Here is a 20,912-nt window from a genome sequence, read left to right on the forward strand (position 1 = left end):
TACGGCTCGCTTCCCAAAGAATCATGGAATGGTTTGGGTTGGAAGGGACCTTAACGATCACCCAGTTCCAACCCCCCTGCCATGGGCAGGGACACCTCCCACCAGACCAGGCTGCCCAAGGCCCCATCCAACCTGGCCTTGAACACCTCCAGGGATGGGGCACCACAGCTTCCCTGGGCACTCTGTGCCAGTGCCTCAACACCCTCACCGTGAAGAATTCCTTCCTAACGTCCCGTCTAAGCCTCCCGCCTTCCAATCAAAAGCCATTTCCTCCCCACTTCCGCCCCGCCCCGCGCGCCCGTTGCTGCGGCGACTGCAGCCTCCCCCGCCCCTTCCGCCTTCGCATGGCGCCGTCTCTTCCGGCGCGGGGAGGAACATGGTGAGTGTCCCGGAGCCCGGGGGGGGGCGGCGGCGGCGGCGGGGTCGCGGGCGGCAGAGAGGGAGCCGGGAGGGGGGTCGCCCATCCCATCCCGGCGGGGCGGGGCGGGGCGGGGCGGCTCCCAGGGCCGGCAGCGGCGCCCGCCGTGACGTGGCTGCGCCCCCCCCGCGGTGCTGAGCGAACTCCCTGAGACCCGCGTGGGGGTCGGAGACGGCGAGCGGCCCGTGTCGGGGCTGCGCGAGACGAGACGCGATCCCCTCCGTCCTGTGCGGCCAGGCGGCAGCTGGGACAGAGCCTGTTTCCCGCTTGCATGCACAGGCATCAATATTCCCAGAAATCTTATGCGTATCCCGTTGGTACAAGAAGTCGTTGCTGTTACAAAGAGTGGAATATCTTTCAGCTAAGGTAAAGTTAAATTGCATCTAAATAATTGTGTTTTTTCAAAGTCAGACAGAATATCCCTCTGAAAGTGACACTGAAAATGCCGTCAAATAAACTCTTGGAGACTCCTTTTGGAATTTTAGAAAGCGAGCGTCCTTTGTCAGGGTTGGGCAGCAATTGTGTGCAGCCAGACAACAGCTGGGACAGAAGGTATTTCCCCTTTACACATGTGTATAAACTTTCCCAGAAATCTTATGCATATTCTGTTACTTTCCAAGGAGTAATTTTAATGTCATTATGACCTTCACAACAATCACATTTCTTGTTAATCTGGAGCCTGACCTTGCATTTGAGATGGGGAAGGGCTGCAAACAGGTGATTACAGAAGAGACGTCTGTTCAGCACAGACTGTACTGCACACAAAATGTTGTCGTCTCCAAAGAATGACCAGTGCGTGGAAAAACACTGTCTGAAAGAAGACACACTATCAGAAGGACATTCTGACTTTGAAAAAAATACAGTTACTTAGATGAAACTTAATACTAGTTTAGCTTAAATAAAAAATATTCCACTTGCCTTAACGGTAACTACTTCTTGTATCATTGGGAAGAAGCGATCTTGTCTGGCCTTGCAATGTGAATCCCAGGCTCAGGTTTTGCATTCAGCACTGAGTCAGAGAGCGCAGTTCCATGGGATAAACGAGTTGCTTTCCCCCTGCTTCCATGTGTCAGTGAAAGCACGGGAATGCGGCTCCTGGGAGGTATGGCTCACTTCCCAAAGAAGAGAATTCCTTCCTTTGGGAATGATCACCTGTTCAGCAGGGCATCTGAACTTTCCCTTTTCATGCTGAGCACAAGTGAATTTACATCAGTATCCTAACAGGAGCCATTGCCTGTTGGCACTGCTGGAGCAGATGCTCACACTCACAGAAATGCTCCTTGTATGGCTGTTCTGGTGCCACATGGGGACTTGTAGCAGGGCACAGGGTGGCAGCCCTCCTGCTCGGCACAGCTCCATTGTGTTGCCAGAAGTTTAGGAGCTAAGGAAACTTTACTGCTAGAGTGCAATATCTGCTGAAATAGAGGTCATTTCTAAGGGTCAGCAATGGCCAGTGTGGGTTTGCATGGAGTTCCCCTCTGTGGTACATGGCTTTAATGTATGGCATCATTTCCATGATGAGCGGGGAGGTGTGGCACAGTACAGTCAGGCAATGGACATTGTGCTGGCAGCACAGGAAAGCAGTGGCCACTAAGGTGGTAGAGTAGCTTTCATCAGCAGGTTGTCCACTGCCTGTTAGGAAGGCTTTCCAAAGTGTTCTTTCATGCCATATGTCTTTACTGAGAAAAAAAAAATACCATTGTGGAATGATTTGCTAGTAAAGAAGATAGTAAGTGCGAGGCTTTTGCCTCAGGTGAGCACTTGTGATCTATAACACTGCTGTTTAAATTGATGACACCAAGACATACATGTATTTCTGCAGATACTATGAAATACACCGGTACACTGTGTCTGTGAGTGCACAGACGGGTGACAGCCTGTTAGTATGTCTTTTTGCATTCTGCTGGCAGTTAGCAATGTAGTAGAATGGTTTGGGTTGGAAGGGACCTTAAAGATCATCCAGTTCCAACCCCCTTCCCATGGGCAGGGACGCTTTCCACTACATCAGGCTGCTCAAAGTCGCACCCAACCTGGCCTTGACTTCTCTGGGCAACCTGTGCCAGTGCCTCACCACCCTCACAGAAAAAAAATTTTCTTCTTGGTATCTAATCTAAGTCTCCCCTCTTTCAGCTTAAACCCATTACCTCTCTACCTGTCTCTGATAAAGATAAAGGTAAGGGGCCCCTCCCCAGCTTTCCTGCAGGCCCCCTTGAAGTACTGGAAGGCCGCTATAAGGTCTTCCCAGAGTTTCTGTATTCTACACTAAACAAACCCAGCTCTCTCAGCCTGTTCTTATAGCAGAGGTGCTTCAACCCTCTGACCATCTTCGAGGCCCTCCTTTGGACTCGTTCTAACAGATCCATGTCCTTGTTTCATCCAGCCCCAAAGAATTTCTATTGCAGATCAGAAGGGCTTTTTGTATGGAAAGCTTATGTCGTTGTTGGGAGAGTAGAAGATGGCTAACTAGGAAGCCTGGACCCTCTGAGGAAGAGCAGCAAGTGGCATGGTTGATGAATTTTTCCAGTAGTCTGTTCCTTGTCACGCTTCCAGGAGAACCACGCAGCAGCCCCTCACTCCCACCTCCTGCGTGCACATGCATCCCCTCCTCCCCAGGAAAGGAGAGGGAGCACCTACAGTGACAGCATCTACTGTGCACATTTAGATTAAGCTGCGACTGAGATTGTGCGTCTCATCAAGTTACTGGCCTTGTGTCTGCCACGTTGGAGATTATACCAGCATTTGTTTTAGTTCGATGCTGGATTCTCATTTGTATCTATATATACACACATAAACTGTTTAATTTCCTGTTTGATTTAAATAATATATATTTTAAAACTGTTTAAATTCCTGTTTAATAAATCGGTTGGCTTTAGGTGGACAATATGCTTTGATGAAGAAAAATATTGGTGTTTTCAGAACATCTGTAATAGTACTGTTTAAAGAAAAGTAAAAAAATGCTCTTTAAATGGTATTTTGGTGTGTTTTACAGTAAACTTGAATTTTGGATTATATCTAAACGAAGCTTAATTCTAAGTCAATAATTTTCTAATGTAATAACCATGTAAAATTTGTGTAAAAATATTGCTGAATTTAATGTTTATGGGCTATCTCCAGTTAATAAAAAATTCATTCTGATTCTTTGATACAGTTACGAAAATAGTTCATAAATGAGGGGGGGTTTATTTTGCTAATTAAAACTATGGTTGAAGCAAAATCTTTTATTTAAACTTTTAACTTTTTTCCAAGGGGACAATACATCTGTTCCGCAAATCACAGAGATCGTTGGTTGGAAAGTTAACACATGAATTTAGGCTGGTTGCAGCAGATAGGAGGGTAAGTATTTATTTAAAAAAATTAATAAAATTAATGAAGGCATTAGGTGTGATAAATGAATACATTATTAACTTGAGTATACTTTGAGAATATTTCTTTGAAATTTTTCAGCTGTGCTTAAACAATAATCCAGCTGTAAAGCAGGATTCTTTCCTGTGCGTTGTCCCTGTCAGTTGGTGTTCTCCAGAATCGTACTTGCATGTAATGTGTTCAGTAGAGCTATAAACTGAATATGCACGGATGTTTCTGGGACCTAAGTTCCAGCACAAAGAAAGGAACCTTCTAATATAAAATAGTCTGTCTTCAAAATTCAGATCATGCATGCTGTAATTACCCACAAATGTTATTCAGGGGTGAATTTTTTAGTCCAAAAAAAATATTTTAAGCTTGGTGTATAAGCGCTGTTTATAAACTAATTTTGAGACAACCTGTAGTGTTAAAAGTACAATATGAGCTTGTTCTGAAATGAGTTGTAAATTTTTGGGAGGGAGGAGAAGCCAGTTCTGCTTGCATGGCAAAGTACTGCAACATTGCTTTTTAAAACCAGATAGATACATTTTTGTCTTGTAAATTTTGGAAGATGTAAAATACATATTTATTCTCATCAACAGTCTTGGAAGATCTTGCTGTTTGGTGCTATAAATTTAATATGTATTGGCTTCCTGCTAATGTGGTGCAGCTCTACAAACAGCATAGGTAGGTTGCTCTCTTGTACTGAAACTTCAACCAACTACCATGTGTTTCTTAGCTTGAGAATTTCCCACATACTGAAAAGGCAAAGTTCAGCAATGGAGTTAGGTGGCTGTACAGCTGGGCTTGGAAAGTGCTCCCTTTTGATTTGCCACAGTCAGTTTAGAGGCATTTCACCAGGCAAATGTGCACAGGTTAAAGTCCTTCAAAGTTTGCAAGGTTTTCCAGACCTGCTGGTCATTTTCTTCCTGTAGTACTCTTTTTATCTTTAAGACTGAAAAATGCTGAGTTCTAAGCCAGTCCTCAAAACAGTTCTTTATGTAAATGATACCAGTGACACGTAAGAGATCCTTACTTGCCGTTGAGTAGTAGTGTTTGTGGTGTGGCAGAAGGCTTCTCTGATTCTAGGAATGCTCCTTTCCAATATTTTATATATCTTCTACTTTTGTATAGGGGATCCAAGATGCCTCCCATCATCTGTACTGAAAGTAGAGCACTTTACATTTTTGATTTGTGACAGTTTTTTTTTCAGTTTCAAGATGGTTTGGAGAAGCAAAACTAGTAAAAAAATCTGTTGAATCTACTTTTCACTGCAGTAATGCACATGAGAGATCGTTTGCTTTGGCGGATGGTGTACTAGAACATCTGAGTTTTCTGTATCTAAATTCTTAATCACAACTTAGTCACTAATGTAATACTTTTTGTATCTGGGCATTATTACGTGCTTTATTAGAATTCGAATTGCTGTAATCAACTTATTTATGAAGTTAAATATATCGGTGTGTTTAGAACATTCATATTATATACATATACAAAAGACAGAGACTTGCTCTATCAGCACGGACAATTTATGTAGATAGAAGATGAAGAGCTGCAGGACTTAATAGAATAAAAGTGTTTTCTACTTTGAAAAATTATGTTAAGTTTTAATATTTGCTTCTTTTACAGCTTTAACTGCTTACACGTATTTGACAATCTTTGACCTTTTCAGGTGAGTTTTTCCCATTTAGTCTTAGTGTTCATTTGTGCCTGTCTTTCTATATTTTTGTATATGTAAAATTATTTACAGATAACAAACACATGTTATTTGGAATTGTCAGTATAGAAACACTAACTGTTTTAAATATAGCTTAAATGAGTATAAAACTGTACATCACGATAAACAAATGATGAGAAACACCATAGGTGTATTGAGAATGACTCGTAACAAACCAGTTCAGTCATGGGTTTCTCTGTGCAGATGCATAACAACGTAAACCACAATCTAACATCAAACTGTTAACTGGTGGTTCACTCGCAACATTCCCCTAACGCCATGGTCATTGGTTCTGAAGTGTCTCTCAGTTTTAGCGTCAGGAAAGGAGGAATAAGTAATCCTATTGCCATTGCAAAATATTCCAAGATCCAAGATGTCATGCATTCTTCCTATAACATCATTAGATATTTTTAGTACTTGTCTTGTTTCCTTGACAAAATGATTTTAAAACTACTTTAACTATGAAAGTTCTGAACACTCTTGATAATATTGATAATACGGACAGTTCATATCTGAAATGCAGATTGATAGCAGAAGTTGGGAAATAAATGCATAAAATGCATGTGTTTTTTAGTTATTAACCTACATTATCTTCCCTTGCTCGCTCACTAGCTTATAAGAAGTATGGATCAACCAGCTGCAGTCAGTTTTGCTGACTGCATACTATACCTTATCTGACTAATAGTAGGACATTTCTAAATAATTGCAACATACTTGCAGTAAGGAAAATGAATGGTTAATATAGGCACAAAAATACTTTACTTGATCTGTGACTGCGTTAGAATTGTGGTATAACTTAAAAGAATCTCTTATTTCTCTTAGGATTTTCTATCTGCTGAGTTTTGTCTTCTTGACTCAAAATACCTTTTTGACTTTGGGGAAAATTTTGATGTTATATTTCGTATTTTAGTTTTAAGAGAAGCTGGAATAGCCCTGACACTCAAATATTAGGGTAATTGGGGGATGGACTAGAAGATTATTCTAACTCACAGCAGTTGCTTTCAAGAGTTTTTCATTTGCTGTAAGCTGTAATTCATTTTTGATTTGCTGATTTTCTGCTGCAGAAATCAATTTCTGGTTTTTTTTTCATTTTTGTCATCTTCCTGGTGTTTTATAATAGCCTTACAGAGTACATAAATTTACTATTTTGTATATGAGCAGCATCGTTTCCTGTTTTTGCTTTTACACTACACAGCTGTGGATCAGGTTGTGAGGATGCAATTATTCATCAGCTATAGGGATGAGTTCTTGATCCAGTCTGATTTAGCATAGTCATTAATTAAGGAAGGGCTGCACAAAGGCACAGATGCCACTGAATCCATGTGGGTTCAAATAAAAAAAATTGTCCAAAGGGGTCAATAGAGGAAAAATAGACAAAGGAAGTGAGATTCATACTAGAAAAATTCAGGCTAGCACCATGGGGATAAAATAATTGGAATTTCAGATGGCCAGTATGAAATAAAAGCTTGAAAAGAAAATAGCAAGAGAGACCTGTGGCTGTCAGGGAGTGGCTGGTTAAATTAGAGCTTGTATAGATGAATGCAGCCAAAAAAGATAAATCTGTTTTGACCATATATATAGACAGATTACATTGTGGAAAAGAAAGGCGATACCTGTCATGGCCTGAGACTTGCTCTAGAGCGGTATATCGCTAGAAGAAGAGTTTAATGGAGAGTTTCCATCACTTTATGATTGGGATACGAAGTGATACAGATGTGACAGTTCCGTTGTTTTACTTAATCACGTTTCTTCTCATTTAAATGGCCTTTTTCAGGTTACAGTATTTCTAAGCAATTTCATAAGGCATATGTACAAAAAGCATTTGCAGGGTATGTAGTTTGGTATTTCCATAGGCTTTTGCTTTGTATTTTCATTACTGTGTGTGACATCATTATGTGTGATTCTGAGCACTGTTAAAAGGATTTTCTCAAACCACCTTTGTCTATTAGTCAGATTCTGGGGTACCTGGTGCTCCACGTCCCCTCAAGAAAAATTCATGGGGTACATCCAGATTAAACACTGGCGGTGCAGTTTTGTGTCAGAGCCACAGTGTAAAATGCATTGCGTTTGGGATTATGGTAAACTTGATGTAGGCTGAGCGATGATCTACATCGAAGAAGGTCAGTGGTAGCCTTTGTATGCACAGTGTGGAATGAGAACAGCATTTGTCCATCTCCTGGTGTGAGGAATTAGACTGACTACCATTCTGCTAAGGTTCTTTACTGCCCTTTTCATGGGAGCAGCTGAGACGTCATTGTGCAGTGTCAGTTTTATTCCCAGCCTTTTCTGGGTTCACTGGAACCTTCATTGTGACAGTGATGGAGGGATTGAGTTCACAGTAAGATGTGGTTATATTAATTTGTTTAGTTCTAATGGCTGAGGTGTGTATTTGTAGATTTTTCAGTTGGTAAAGGTTGCAGTTATTTATCATAGTCTAATTCTCCCCTTTTTTTTAGTTTGGTAACATGTCTAATAAGCTACTGGGTAATGATGAAGAAACCCAGCTCAGTCTATTCTTTTGGGTGAGTACTAATAACAAGATCTGGTGTTTGATAATACATTTGATACATTGCTGACTATCACTGCCTATATTCCCTACCAGCCATGACTAACAGTCTGGATGTAAAAGAGCCTAAAAAGAAGGAGACCCAAGAATGATGCCGTGAAAAGCATTACAGAATAGGGAAGGAGAGGAAATGGGAGGGACAGGAAGAATAACTAAGAAATGCTCACATTTAAGCTGTTTGTGATAAATAGAGCATTGACTTAAATGAAATCGAAAGTTATGCCTGTTCCATAAAACTTACAGTTTCTTCCCATCTATCTGCTCTTGAAAGAATTTGAAATAGTAGGTCTGTCCTGCTGGTTCCTGATCAGAGCAGAAAGCATTTGATGCATTGTTCAATGTTCAGTGTTTCTAAACTTAATTCTCAAATTTCAGGTTTGAAAGGTTTGAAGTTCTAGCCGTATTTGCATCTACAGTTCTGGCACAGCTTGGTGCTCTTTTTATACTGAAAGAAAGGTAGGATTATGTATCATTTTCTTTAATTTTTTGTTACATACGAAGATACTCCAGATTGAGGAAAAATGTATGCTTCCTACAAATGCTGTCTGTGGAGAGATAGTGTAGAAAAAAATTCAGATTTTTTTTACCTACTCTAAACCTTACTGCTCACTTATATTGACTGCACTGCATGTAGGCTTTAGATGAAATAATAGGAATGGGTAAGTTTAATTAAACAGCTTTCATGGAAAAGACTCAGTGTTCTTAAGTATCATATTTTCCAAAAAGTTAGGTATTTAATTTAATGAATTTCCCTGCGCATCTTGACTTTTTAAGTTAATTAATAAATAAATCTTTTTTTTTTTACTTCAGTTTCTTCATGAAGTAAAGCAACTTGATAATTTATTAAGGATCTCAGTGTTTCAAAAAATCATTTTCTTGGGTCCTTCAAAATTTGCTCAATTATTAATTTGACATAATATCTGTGCATGGAAGTATTTGTTTTTCAGGAGGTTAGCCCAAAAAATTATTTTAGTCTTTAAAAATGCAGAGGCTTTTGTTAACATCTGGATTTTAAAACTGGGGCAGTATACCTTCCATTTTGCTATTCAAGGGCTCTATTTTCTTTATAAACAGCTGTGTTAAGAACTTAGCAGTTTTGTACTATAGATTGATCTGTTGTACTGACAATACAATGGAATGAATTCTGACAGCGACACACTGTCAAAGCCTCCAAGTTTTTGTACATTGGTTTGAGGAAATTCCAAAAATGTGTAAGTTTTTCTTTTACAGCTGAAGCTCATTTCATATTTTACTGGTGGGTTAAAAAAAGAGATTTCTATCTCCACCACAGTATTTAATATCTACTTTATTTGGCCTTGCTTATTGAGAGGCTCCAAGTCAGGGATTTCAGGCTTAGTTTGTTGTGGTTAGCAATACCGGTGGTGGCAGTAGTGGTATTTTTTGGCACGTTATTTACAAGCATCCTTTTATTTTGTAGGCAGCATTCATGGTAGCAAGCACCTATGTGGCACAGTTGGAAATAGCTGGAAAATCTAAATTATACCTTGCTGCTTTTCAGTGTTAAATGCTTTCATCAATTATAAAAACTGCTGTGCTTATTTAAGCAATTATCGTCTTTTGCAGTGCTGCACCTGTCAGTTTTTGTTTATGGATGGCAGGTAGTTCTTCAAGACTCAAGAATCATGCTTCACATATCAAGATTTTATTGTATGAATATAACTCAAATTTTCATTTATTTTGTAGCGCAGAGCGATTTCTGGAACAACCTGAGATACACACGTAAGAAATTATTTTGACATGTAAAATTATAAGTATTTTCAATCTCCCTTTGTGTTTCTAATTCTTAATTTAGCGTGTATTAGTTACGCGAGTACATTGAACACCAAACTGGTTTTGGTGCCTTGGCATTTGTTTCAAATTATGTCCAAGTTGTATTGCAAACAGTTTTTTCAAGGCACAACTGAAATGTAATGCACATGCTCTTTTAAATAATGTTTTAATTATATATTGCTGCTTTTGCTAGTTTAGTTACTCTCATTTCTTATGGAAGCCTTTTAGGAGGCCTCGTAGGTGGGAGGAAGAATGCTGTCACCGTTAGGGAACTGGAGGTGTTTGCAAAGATGGTGAAGACTGTAAAAATATGGGGAAGAGCAAAGAAGGTGTTTTGGGGCAAAAGATTGAGATGTGGGATGTATGTATGGTGAAGTTGTGATTCCAGGGAAGGGTAGGGGCATAACTCTCTAGGAGAGTAAGGTTTCTAGCTCTGCTGCTGAGCTGATGTATTTATATCTTCAAAGGACAAACATATATGTGTGCACATGTGCAAAAAGTTAAGAACTGTTACTCAACATGTTAAGCCAAATGTGATAACGCTGAAGTACAAAGTTCAGTGATCTAATATAACTCTTAAGATTATAATACATCGCCACTTATTAAGCATTAACTTAGCTTACCTTACCCGTTTTCAGTCTCAGTGAAAGATACCAAGCAAAGTATTTTGATTTTGTTGCTGGTAATTACAGCTAGATTTCATGTTTTGTGATGATGTGAAATTAAGATACTTTTTCTTTTTTTCCCTCCCCAGTGGGCGACTGCTGGTTGGTACTTTCGTGGCTCTCTTTTTCAACTTATTTACAATGCTTTCCATTAGGAATAAGCCTTTTGCTTATGTCTCTGAAGGTATGTGATAAATTAACCTGTAATAAGAATTGGGAAAAGATTTTAATGTTGGTATTTTTATGGAGGTATAACTTGTCTGCTAAGTTTCTGAACTAGTGGATATATGCTACTATTACCTCCATTAGTATAACTTCATGCAGTTTAGAATTGCTGTCCGAATTTCAACTCTAGTTTGCTTATAGGGCTCTCTGAGTAGTATGTAGTCATTAATACGATAAACTGCATATCATCTTAATGCTGAAGAACCCTTTACTTTCAGTCTTTTGTATTCAAAGAGTGAAGGTCATCTGACAGATATCAGAACTTTGAAGACATTTTATGGATATATTAATGGATTAAAAAATAAATAAATGTAATTGTTCTTCTTAATAGTTCTTTTACCTGAGACATTTTCACTGAGAGGAAGACTTGCAATCATTCCCACTAAGTGTAAATTGTTTGTAGTTATGTATTATACATCATACTACATAAAAGATAATTGTGATGGTTATAATCTGCAATTATATTTGCATTTAATCAGTTCTGATTATTATGAAAGATGGGCATTTTACTTACTGTCTGGAAAAGTCCGACTTTGGTGGTTTTTTTTTCAGGTGACAGTCAATCTGTTGAGAGACATTTATTCATTCACATTGTATTGTGTTCTTCACTTAAATTAAAACTTTTTAAGTATTATTTCAAAATGCGTACCTTTACTCGTAGTAATATTACTGCCTTATTTCTTTTGCAGCTGCCAGCACAAGTTGGCTTCAGGAGCACGTTGCAGATCTTAGTAGAAGGTAAAGCTTTATAATGTTTTTCAAGATTGCTAGCTTCTAGAAGGCAGTGTTGGTTTGATGGGTATGGGGGCCTAAAATGTTGCATCTTAGAGCTTTTAAAATAACTTTACCTATTGTAGTTCTAGTATATGAACTCTAGAGCAAACATTGTCTCTCATATCTCCTAGGTATCTAATCAATCTGATAGAAATACATCTTCCTGCATAATGTGTCCTTTGAGTGTGTTCAGTTCATTGCATGTAATTCTCCTGGGGTGAGGTGAGGTAAACTGGCTTTGTCTTGTACAGACTCAAACTGCATTTCTCAACAATCGTTACCCAAGCAATGTATTTTGTAGTAATTTGTGGTTTTTTACCCTGTGGGGTGGGCAAATGACTAGGATGGTTGCAGCCCAAATGTGATACATGCAACGGTTTACTCACTGAAACATAGCTGTGGAAACTTCTCACCTGTCCAGCAGGAAACTGGGAAGCCTGTGTCTTCCAGGGGCTGATGCAGTGTTGCTTATTGATCTTGTCTGTTAACTCTTTTGCTTGTATTGGATATCTGAATTCAAGATAACATTGTTTGCAAACAGTTTTGTCAGATGTCAGAAATGTTTATTTTGAGCCACAGGTGGTCTTCAAAGTACTTATGCTGTCAGTATCAAAATAAGAATGTTAAACAATGTTGTACGGCATGCTAAGTTTCCTGCAAAGCCCATCAGTTTCTGCAAGTTGTCGGTTTTGTATGCAGTTGAGGAAAGTGAGAACTTGGCCTTGTTAAACAGAAGAATTGATTTTATATGGGTGTATGGTATTATATCATCAGACCCAAATTCTGCAAAACAGCTTTGGAAGACTAACAGTAATTGGAGTTTCAATGTGAAAAAAAACCCACATGGATAGCAGTCACAGACACTAGCAGAGTTTTTCCTTAACAGTGTGCTAACACAGTGTTACAGGGAAGGACACGGATAACTTGAAGGGCTCCCAGATTGAGAGTGTAGGATTTCTGCTGGTGTTTGAGATAACCTGTAGACAATTATGCCAACAATCTGGGAAAAAAAAAAAAAAATTAGATTTGGTTAGTATGTATAGAGCCATTTTAGATGTGCTCTGTGAAGCAGTGCTGATTATGAAATATCTGCACCTGTATATAATTATGTTGATTAAAATTCTTTCAGGAACAGACCCGCAGGTGATGTCTAAACACAGGCTGGCTCTAAACAGAGCAACAAAACATTTTGTGCTGTCTTTCTTTTAAATTTTCCAGTATGTGACATGCACTCACATTTACTGGGAAGCACAGAAATCCTCTCTCTTCACGCTCCCATTGGCAGAAAACAGATATAAATAAATAACTTTTCCCAGTGTTTCCTCTTGGTTTTTTTCATCTCCTCTTATTCAGCTAGCTGGTCTCCCTTCTTTCAGACTCTGAATTAGTTGGCTTTGGCTTTAGAACACTTTTGCACGTTGAGGTGGTGGATGAATTGGAGAGAAGAGAAATCCAACCCACCCCTAAGACATAATAGCAATATCTGAACCTGTAAAGTACTTCGGTTGTGTGCAGCTGACACAACTACCTGTGTTACCAAGAAACAGAAAGTAACACAAGATGTGTATTTTAACATATAGAAAAACTGTATAAAGATCAGTGTAGTATAATGTATTGTAGATGGAAGGATAGGTTTAGGATGCAAGATGTAAGTATTAGTTTCAGATATGAGAGAGAATGTGACATGGATATTAAACTTGATTACTTTTTGCTGACATTAGACTGCTGGAGAACTTTAAACAGAACTAGAAGGACTTTTTCAGTTCTCAGAGGTATCATTTGCAGTGACTGTAAGGTGTATTTGAAGTCAAATGCTGAAATAGAGGATATAACTCTTGCGTTTTGAAGTAGTGATGAACAGCTACCTGACAGTGCTTTTTCTCTTTTGTAACAGCATTTGTGGAATCATCCCTGGATTGAGTAGCATCTTTCTGCCACGAATGAACCCTTTTGTCTTGATTGATATTGCTGGAGCTCTAGCTCTTTGCATTACATACATGCTCATTGAAGTCAAGTAGGTACATTTGTTTAAAAAAAGTAAATTTTTTCTGTGGGAAACTGCATATTTACATGAGAGGAATGATCTTATCAAAAGCCATATTTTGTATGAATAGGATTGCAACTCCATGACTATATTCGTCCTTTTTACAAAGATGTATAGTTCAGATGAGATTAGTATGTGTAATATTCTATAAATGTATATAATTTAAGAGAATAAAAAAGAATAAAAAGAAAATCCTTATGCCCTTCAAAAACATAAATACCAGATTTTCTTTGAAATTGTTCTTTCTTTCTAGCAATTATTTTGCTGTAGACACGGTCTCTGCTATAGCAATTGCTTTGATGACGTTTGGTACCATGTATCCCATGAGTGTCTACAGTGGGAAAGTACTGCTTCAGGTAAAGCAATTTCATAAAACTAACTTTTTTGTTGTTTCAGTGTTTTAAATGTCCTTTTTTTAATAAAACTGTAAAATCTGTTTTAAGCATTTTAAAAGAAAATGTTCCAAGGGGAATTTGTGATGTGCTAGAAGAATTTTAAGGGCAGTAGAAATATGCATCATGAAGTTATAAGAATTTATTGTTTAATGCTGTTGGTCTCTTGAATATTTAGACCAGACTTTAAGATTCTCTTACTTAAACAGTTAATTTTTAATAAAACTTTTTCTTCCTTTTTTTCCTTCTTTTTCTTAAAGACAACCCCGCCTCATGTGATTGGCCAGTTAGATAAACTTCTTAGAGAGGTAAGTCAGTGTACAACACAGGACACAGTGTGCACAGATAACATTAAATAAGCATTCAGGAATAGGAGTATTTTTTTGTGGATTGTCCCAGAAGATTGCTAAATAATTATTCTTTTAGTATTATTTTTTTAGCTGCATGTAGAAAATATGGATCTTGCTATCCAAGATCAATAGTGTCATTCGGGTATCGTGAACAAATCTGTTAAAGTAGTGCAGGCTGTTGTTTTTTGGAACTAAATTTGAGCTGCCATTGAAGAGGCTGACAAATGTGAGTGGAGAGACGAAAAGGAATACAGTTTGGCAGCAAGAGTTACTTGAAACATGTTACTGAAATCCACTTTTTTAATGGATTTGGATGTTTGAGGGTAGCAAAATTACAGTAGATAGATAAGCATTAGTGGCATTGTTAACAGACATTATCCAATCTTTAGTATGGAAACTTTTATTTTACTACTGAAAATGCTGTATTATTCAGATATGTATAAAAGTACCTTTGCAAAAGGATTTGAAACATGATTTCTAATTTATTTTCATATTTCTGGATGTTTGTGTAAAATTAGGTTTCGACTTTGGATGGTGTCTTAGAAGTTCGAAATGAGCATTTCTGGACGTTAGGTTTTGGCACTTTGGTAAGTTATGTCTTTATTGTCCTCTTAGCCTTTAAAAAAGATTTCTCAGTTACTACTTTAAATTTTTTATTTCTTTTGAAATCTTAAATGTAAAAAAAATTGATGGAGTCAGTACTCGATCTTTGTGATTTATTGCAAGACTTCTCTTCCCCTCTCTGTCATACATTTTTAAAGCTTTGTTATTTGTTAATATTACTGCAGCTCGGGATTGTAGCATGCATTTTGTAACTGTAGGATTTGTTTTGTATTTTGGCAGTGAAGAAAGCCCCGAACAATAGTAAAGATATTTTATAATTATATATTATTGTAATTGTCTCAGAGGGGAGAAAAAGAAAACTATAAACCTTCACTTACCACCAGAATCACATTTTCAGCATTTCTAGGAAAGTGGTGAAAAAAACCCAGCTATGATTGTGTACTGTTATTCTGTTAGCTGAAAGAAATGTAGGGTGTTTTTCTGATAAAGAATGATCACACAGAACTCTGTTGTTTCTAAGTTGATGAAGGTATGTTGAGACAAACAGAAAATTAAGTCTGTTGGAATTTTTCTTTACTTCTGATTTTTTCCAGTATGCTACCCTTTTTGAAAAAAGGGAAGCAACTCTGAGTTTATGATGGGGAAAATAGCTTTCAGTTTACTATTCTGCCACCCAAAATAGTGTATCACACCACTGTTGATCACAGATACTTACAAAAACTTATATCCATATTTACCTGTTGGCTTCTTCCAGATTGTAGTAGAAAATTCCTGAGACCTGGCTATTTTCAGTTGCACCATCTTACGTAGAAATGGCTTATGCAGCACAAGCTGTGAACCATGTTCTTTATTAAATATGAACTGAAAAAAGCATGTGAGGGGTCCTGTTTTGTGTCCTGTTCTCTTCTGCAGTGGTAGTTCAGGGTAAATGAGAGTATGTTAGTGAGAGGAAGGCAGGGTCAGCCCACAGTTATATGCACATCCAGGAGAAACTGGTCAGAGAAACACAAGGGACATTGCCTCTGTTCTTGTTAGTGGTCCCAAACTGAGCACGCCTGCCCTATGTCTTTTCCTCTTATCTGCTCCAGCAGCACAGTGATGACACTTTTCCCTAAATTTGGAATATGGAGCTTGTCTGCACTTTGGTCTTCTTTTGGTCTTCTTTTCTTCCCAGCTGTTGCCTTTCTATTCCTGTCATCACATGTTGTATTTTGTAGTTTGCTTTTCCTGAATAATGATCTTGATGTGTTCATAAGAGATCAACGCCTTGGGAAAGATCAAAATGTATTCTAATTATGGAGTTATTTAATAAGTTTCTCAATGTAGTCAGTAATCTCCACTGTAAAAGGTCTTTTCATAATCTCTGTGGGATAATTTACCTCTTCTTGAATGCATGTGGAGAACCTGGATTGAAGTAACCGTTAACAGGCAACTTATTTTTATCACTTTCTAGGCTGGATCAGTGCACGTTCGAATTCGGAGAGATGCAAATGAACAAATGGTACTTGCCCATGTCACTAACAGATTATACACATTGGTCTCTACTTTGACTGTTCAGATTTTCAAAGATGACTGGATCAGACCTACCTTATCATCTGTGCCTATTGCAAACAACATTCTAAACATTTCGGATCATCATGTTATTCCAATGCCATCCTTGAAAGCTGCGGATAATTTGAACCCTGTTACATCCACTCCAGCTAAGCCCAGCAGCCCGCCGCCAGAATTTTCTTTTAATACACCAGGCAAAAATGTGAGTCCAGTCATCCTTTTAAACACTCAGACAAGGCCCTATGGACTGGGCTTTAATCATGGATCCGCACCCTACAGCAGTGTACTCAATCAAGGATTTGGAATACCAGGAATGGGAGCAACTCAAGGATTCAGAACTGGTTTTACAAATGTCCCAAGCAGATATGGAACAAATGCTCGTGGGCAACCCCGACCATAATAAACAGCATTATTTATTGTACTTAAGGGTATTGACTTAATTCTTTTATTACCCAATTTTTATAAACATTTGGAATGTCAGATCATTCTAAATGGCTGGGAACAAGTGCATTGTTCATATTCATGAAATGGTTAAATTGCAATTTTTTGCTTTTCATCAGCAGTAGCCTGTGTAATGCCACAAGTATTTTCCAGATGTATGATACTTTGCAGGTAGTTTTTATAGAGCATCTATTTCTATTCCACTTTTTATTAACTTCTGTTTTTTTCCCCAAGAATGTATTGAGATAGAGCACAACTCCGTGATGGAGTCAAATTGTGACCAGGTAGCATTTTTTTTCTTATGAGAATTGCTTACTGAATGCTGAGTGACCGTGAGAGTAGGAAATTGCAGAAATACAAGTCCCAGTTTTTAGAGATATTTTGATTGCTGTATTAAGCTATCTATTAGCAAAGTCACAATTAGTTTTTTGGTTGCAAAAATCCATCAGTATCCATGTTGTGGCCATTGTGAAGACAATCTGGCATTTCAGATTCTAATTAATTTTGTGAGACCGTATTTTTACATTTTTATTGATGCTTTTATAGAAACTGAGATGGTTCAGCAACCAGTTTCTAGTTGTCAGTATTCCATATTCTTCTCTGATATTTCTTTTAACTGCAAAATTAATCAGCAATATATTGGGAAGTAAAATATTCCAAGATTTTACAAGCAATTTTTTATGATTAACCCTATGTAAGATACAGAGCAGATGGCGGTATTGTTTCTAAAGCCAGTATTTCATTTTTGACTATGGAAAATATTCTCTGATTCAATTGTGACTTTGTATTTTTCCTCTTTGTATTTTTTCTGTAGTTTCAGGGGAAAAAAATATCTTTTTATATTCCTGGTTTATATCCAGAGTACAGGTCAGTGATCACTGACAGTTCTTAAAGTCATTGCTAGAGTGCTTAACCTTTGGGGCACACTTGGAACAAGACTGCCGAACTTGTCTCTGCTTTTGCATTGTCGTTCTACCGTACAACTAGAAGGCCATATTTCTTCAGGGCCTTTCTCGGAGACCTGTTCCCTCTGCTCTGATAAGAAGGAAAGGCCTTTTAGAAACACCAGATTGTTTTCTGTTCTCCTGTGGAGTGTGTCTCTCTTAAATCCCCAGCCAATACCTCCTCTGCACTTTCTTCTGCATCTTTCGGCTGTTGAGGAATGGGTTGCGCGTTCCTTCTGTTTCACTGCAACTCAGGGTGCTATATATTGGCTTCCACCTTGTTAGTCTGTGTACTAAGTAAGTCTTTCCATTTGTCCAAGGTGGTTATATGGAGCTGTAGTATCTCAGGGACTCCAAAGATATGAATGTTACCTGAAGATAATGGGTTCAATAGAGGAATCTTTCTGTAGTAGAACTGAGTTGAGAAAAAACAGCCTTCATTTGAATTTTCAAGATCTGTGGTCTCTTCACACTGGCTGAGTATTTCTTTTTCTGCATAAGGACATTGCTTTCGTCTTTTTTCCCCCCTCTACTACCTGTGTTTCTTCAATGCATGAAAGAGGGCGTCACTTTGAAAACAAAGCAAGGGGATGTTCTGTGTGATGTTTTAGGCTGAGGGTAGTGCCCAGACTGCCACTGATGTACAGTCCATGTAAGCTACAAACAGGGAATCTAGTTCTGTACTTCATTTGCAGCAAGAGTGACGGTTCAATTGCTGTGTTAGAAAATTGAATGACCTGGAATACTTGTACTTAAAGAATACAGTGAACTTGTAACAATTGGATATGTTTCTTTGAGGCCAGGATAAGCTCAGTAATCACCTTTGTTTCATTACTCTGTCTTTATGTGTGGTTTATGACATGTGCCATTGCTGCTTGGAAATTTACTGAAGTACAGAACCCTTGAACAGATCCTCTGTACCTCTTGGGTGCTGAACTAGACTGCCATCCCTGCAGCATCTGCAACACCTTAGAGCCAGCAGAATGTTTACAATATACTGCTCTAGTGTGGCCTATTTGAGAATTGTTCCTTACTGCAGTTTCATAACCAAACACTTGCCCTTTTTCTGACATTTTAAATACATTGTATTATACTGATTGCATGCCTGCTTGTTTTTAGTAGAAAATTAAAGCTCCATTTTATTAAAAAATGAAGCTGATCATTGATTTCAAATGAGGAGGAGGAGTGAGAATCCCAGAATTCTGAGTGCAATATAAACATTTTACAAAATTATTTTTTGGAGTGATTGTTTACAATATATATCATATGTGCAGATGATAAAGTTTCTTCTAGGAATTAGAACAGCTTTTTAGCTGCTTTATTGTTATGAATATATTGAGAATATTTGTTAAATCAGCACAGAGAAAAATGTCTCCTTTTATACAAGGAAAATAAAATCAGTGTCATCCTTAAATGACAAGGAAAAAGTGGTAATTTGTGTGCAAAATTTTATAGTTTTATATATATTGACTGTTGCTGATGCTTTCGGGTGGTACTTCAATCTCAGTGAGCAGATGTGTGAAACTTCAGAACTTTGCTGGGTCTGCTGCAAATGTAGACTGGATCTTTGTAATTCTACGGAAGTAACTTCTACTGCATTTTGCCTTTTCAAATTGTATTCTGCTGTTAGGTGATCACAGTGTAAATGTTTATTTGAAATGTAGTGAATAAGAATTGCCAATTTATATTTTCATTCCTGGTGAAAGGAATGCCACCCCAGCTAAAGGAAAAAGAGCACTGGTACTCACTCTCATTTCTTTCTGCCAGAGGATTTGGCATTGTTACTCCCTTAACTCATTACAGCTGTGATTGCATAGAATAACTTCACCTGTAGGCAAATGCATTAAGCTTTAGAGAATTGGAGGAGGGCATACTGATACTTAAGCCTAAGATTCTTGTGAAAAATTGTGTTGTCCGGATATAAAAGGAGCCGGGGCACCTCCTACAATACAAACAACTAATGTAATATGTAGGTTTTTTGCAGCTTTTTTACCTGTTGAGTAGTGGCTCTCAGGTTCATTCTGTTCTGCGATCCCTTCACCCAGGTAATAATGTTTATATGCGTACATGTATGTTTAGGAGGGCTCTGACATGCCAGTGACAGCCTCTCGTGGGTGGTGGATTGATCATCTAATTTTTTTTCTGACTGAGATGTAACAAATCCTATTCAAGGGGAGAACCTGTGCAGCAATTCTGCTGATTTGTGTAATTACCAAATTAGTTGAAGTTCTTCAGTTGAAGTTGCCACCATCCAACAGGGACAGAGAAACTATTCAGGGATAGGTTCTTTAATGTAAAGCCTATCTTGGAATTCTGAACTGATTATCTGCACTGTGCATGTCCAGATCCTATGGATCAGGATGCTTAGTATTATTAAATGATGAAACAAAGAGGAAGAGATAACCAGTCCTGCTTTTCACTTGTATTTTTTTGTTTCGTAGGTATTTTATCAAATGGCTAGACTTTCTCCTACTTGCCTGTTCTCCTTTGCCTTACTAGCAGTGAGAACCTGCCTTGTACTATGTCTTTGCTTTATTGACTACTTCAGATTCTTGTGCTTTTAGGAACCTAAATTCTTGGATTCACATGGTTACTGGACTGATCTCAGTTTTCCTTCCAGCAGTTATTTTTTAAATGAATGACAGATCATATAAATTGCTGAGATCATCACCTTCCCCTCTGTAAGTAAACCCCTTATAGGGCTCACATGCATTTAAGAGATAGCCCTCTTTTCCTGTAGCACCCCACCCCAAAACCCTGCAAGGAGCAAGGTGGGAGGGGAGCAAGGCTCTTTGTGTTTTATTGATGTTTTGAGAACCATTGAATCGTATCAACCTTTATCTCAATAACCATAAATCACGGGAACTGCATGCTCAGGCAGTGAGGAGTTGATAGCAATATTGATGTGCCAGACGTTTCGTATAAACTACATGGTTAAATTCTGGTTTCAACTAACTCAAACATTTGAGATTTCCTAGTTATAACAACTCTCTGATCCCACATTTCATAATGAAATCTATTTTAAGTTAACTTTCAAATTCTTGAAGAAGCAGAGTGGCACACTACAAATGCATAAAGCGTTTTTCAGAGGCCCTGCAAAGCACGAAGTACCAGAGGAGTTGTAAAAA

The 20,912-nt window shown here is 38.1% G+C and overlaps 1 protein-coding gene across 2 annotated transcripts; it reads left to right on the forward strand.

Annotated features, from left to right (window-relative positions):
• Positions 1-313: 313 nt before the first annotated feature.
• Positions 314-19,051, forward strand: SLC30A6 (solute carrier family 30 member 6). 2 transcript variants are annotated; one of them, XM_054062372.1, is made up of 14 exons: positions 314-379; positions 3,665-3,751; positions 4,363-4,447; positions 5,390-5,432; positions 7,934-7,999; positions 8,419-8,499; positions 9,748-9,783; positions 10,589-10,683; positions 11,414-11,462; positions 13,393-13,512; positions 13,796-13,898; positions 14,195-14,242; positions 14,803-14,871; positions 16,302-19,051. In XM_054062372.1, exons 1-14 carry the CDS (start codon positions 377-379, stop codon positions 16,797-16,799), a joined length of 1,383 nt encoding a protein of 460 aa, XP_053918347.1. In that variant the 5' UTR covers positions 314-376; the 3' UTR covers positions 16,800-19,051. The 2 variants fall into 2 exon arrangements, with proteins under 2 accessions (XP_053918347.1, XP_053918348.1); XM_054062373.1 differs by lacking the exon at positions 4,363-4,447 and having other exon boundaries at positions 332-379; positions 16,302-19,047.
• Positions 19,052-20,912: the final 1,861 nt, after the last annotated feature.

This window comes from Cuculus canorus, chromosome 3 (genome assembly GCF_017976375.1).
Source record: "Cuculus canorus isolate bCucCan1 chromosome 3, bCucCan1.pri, whole genome shotgun sequence".
Classification (NCBI taxonomy): domain Eukaryota; kingdom Metazoa; phylum Chordata; class Aves; order Cuculiformes; family Cuculidae; genus Cuculus; species Cuculus canorus.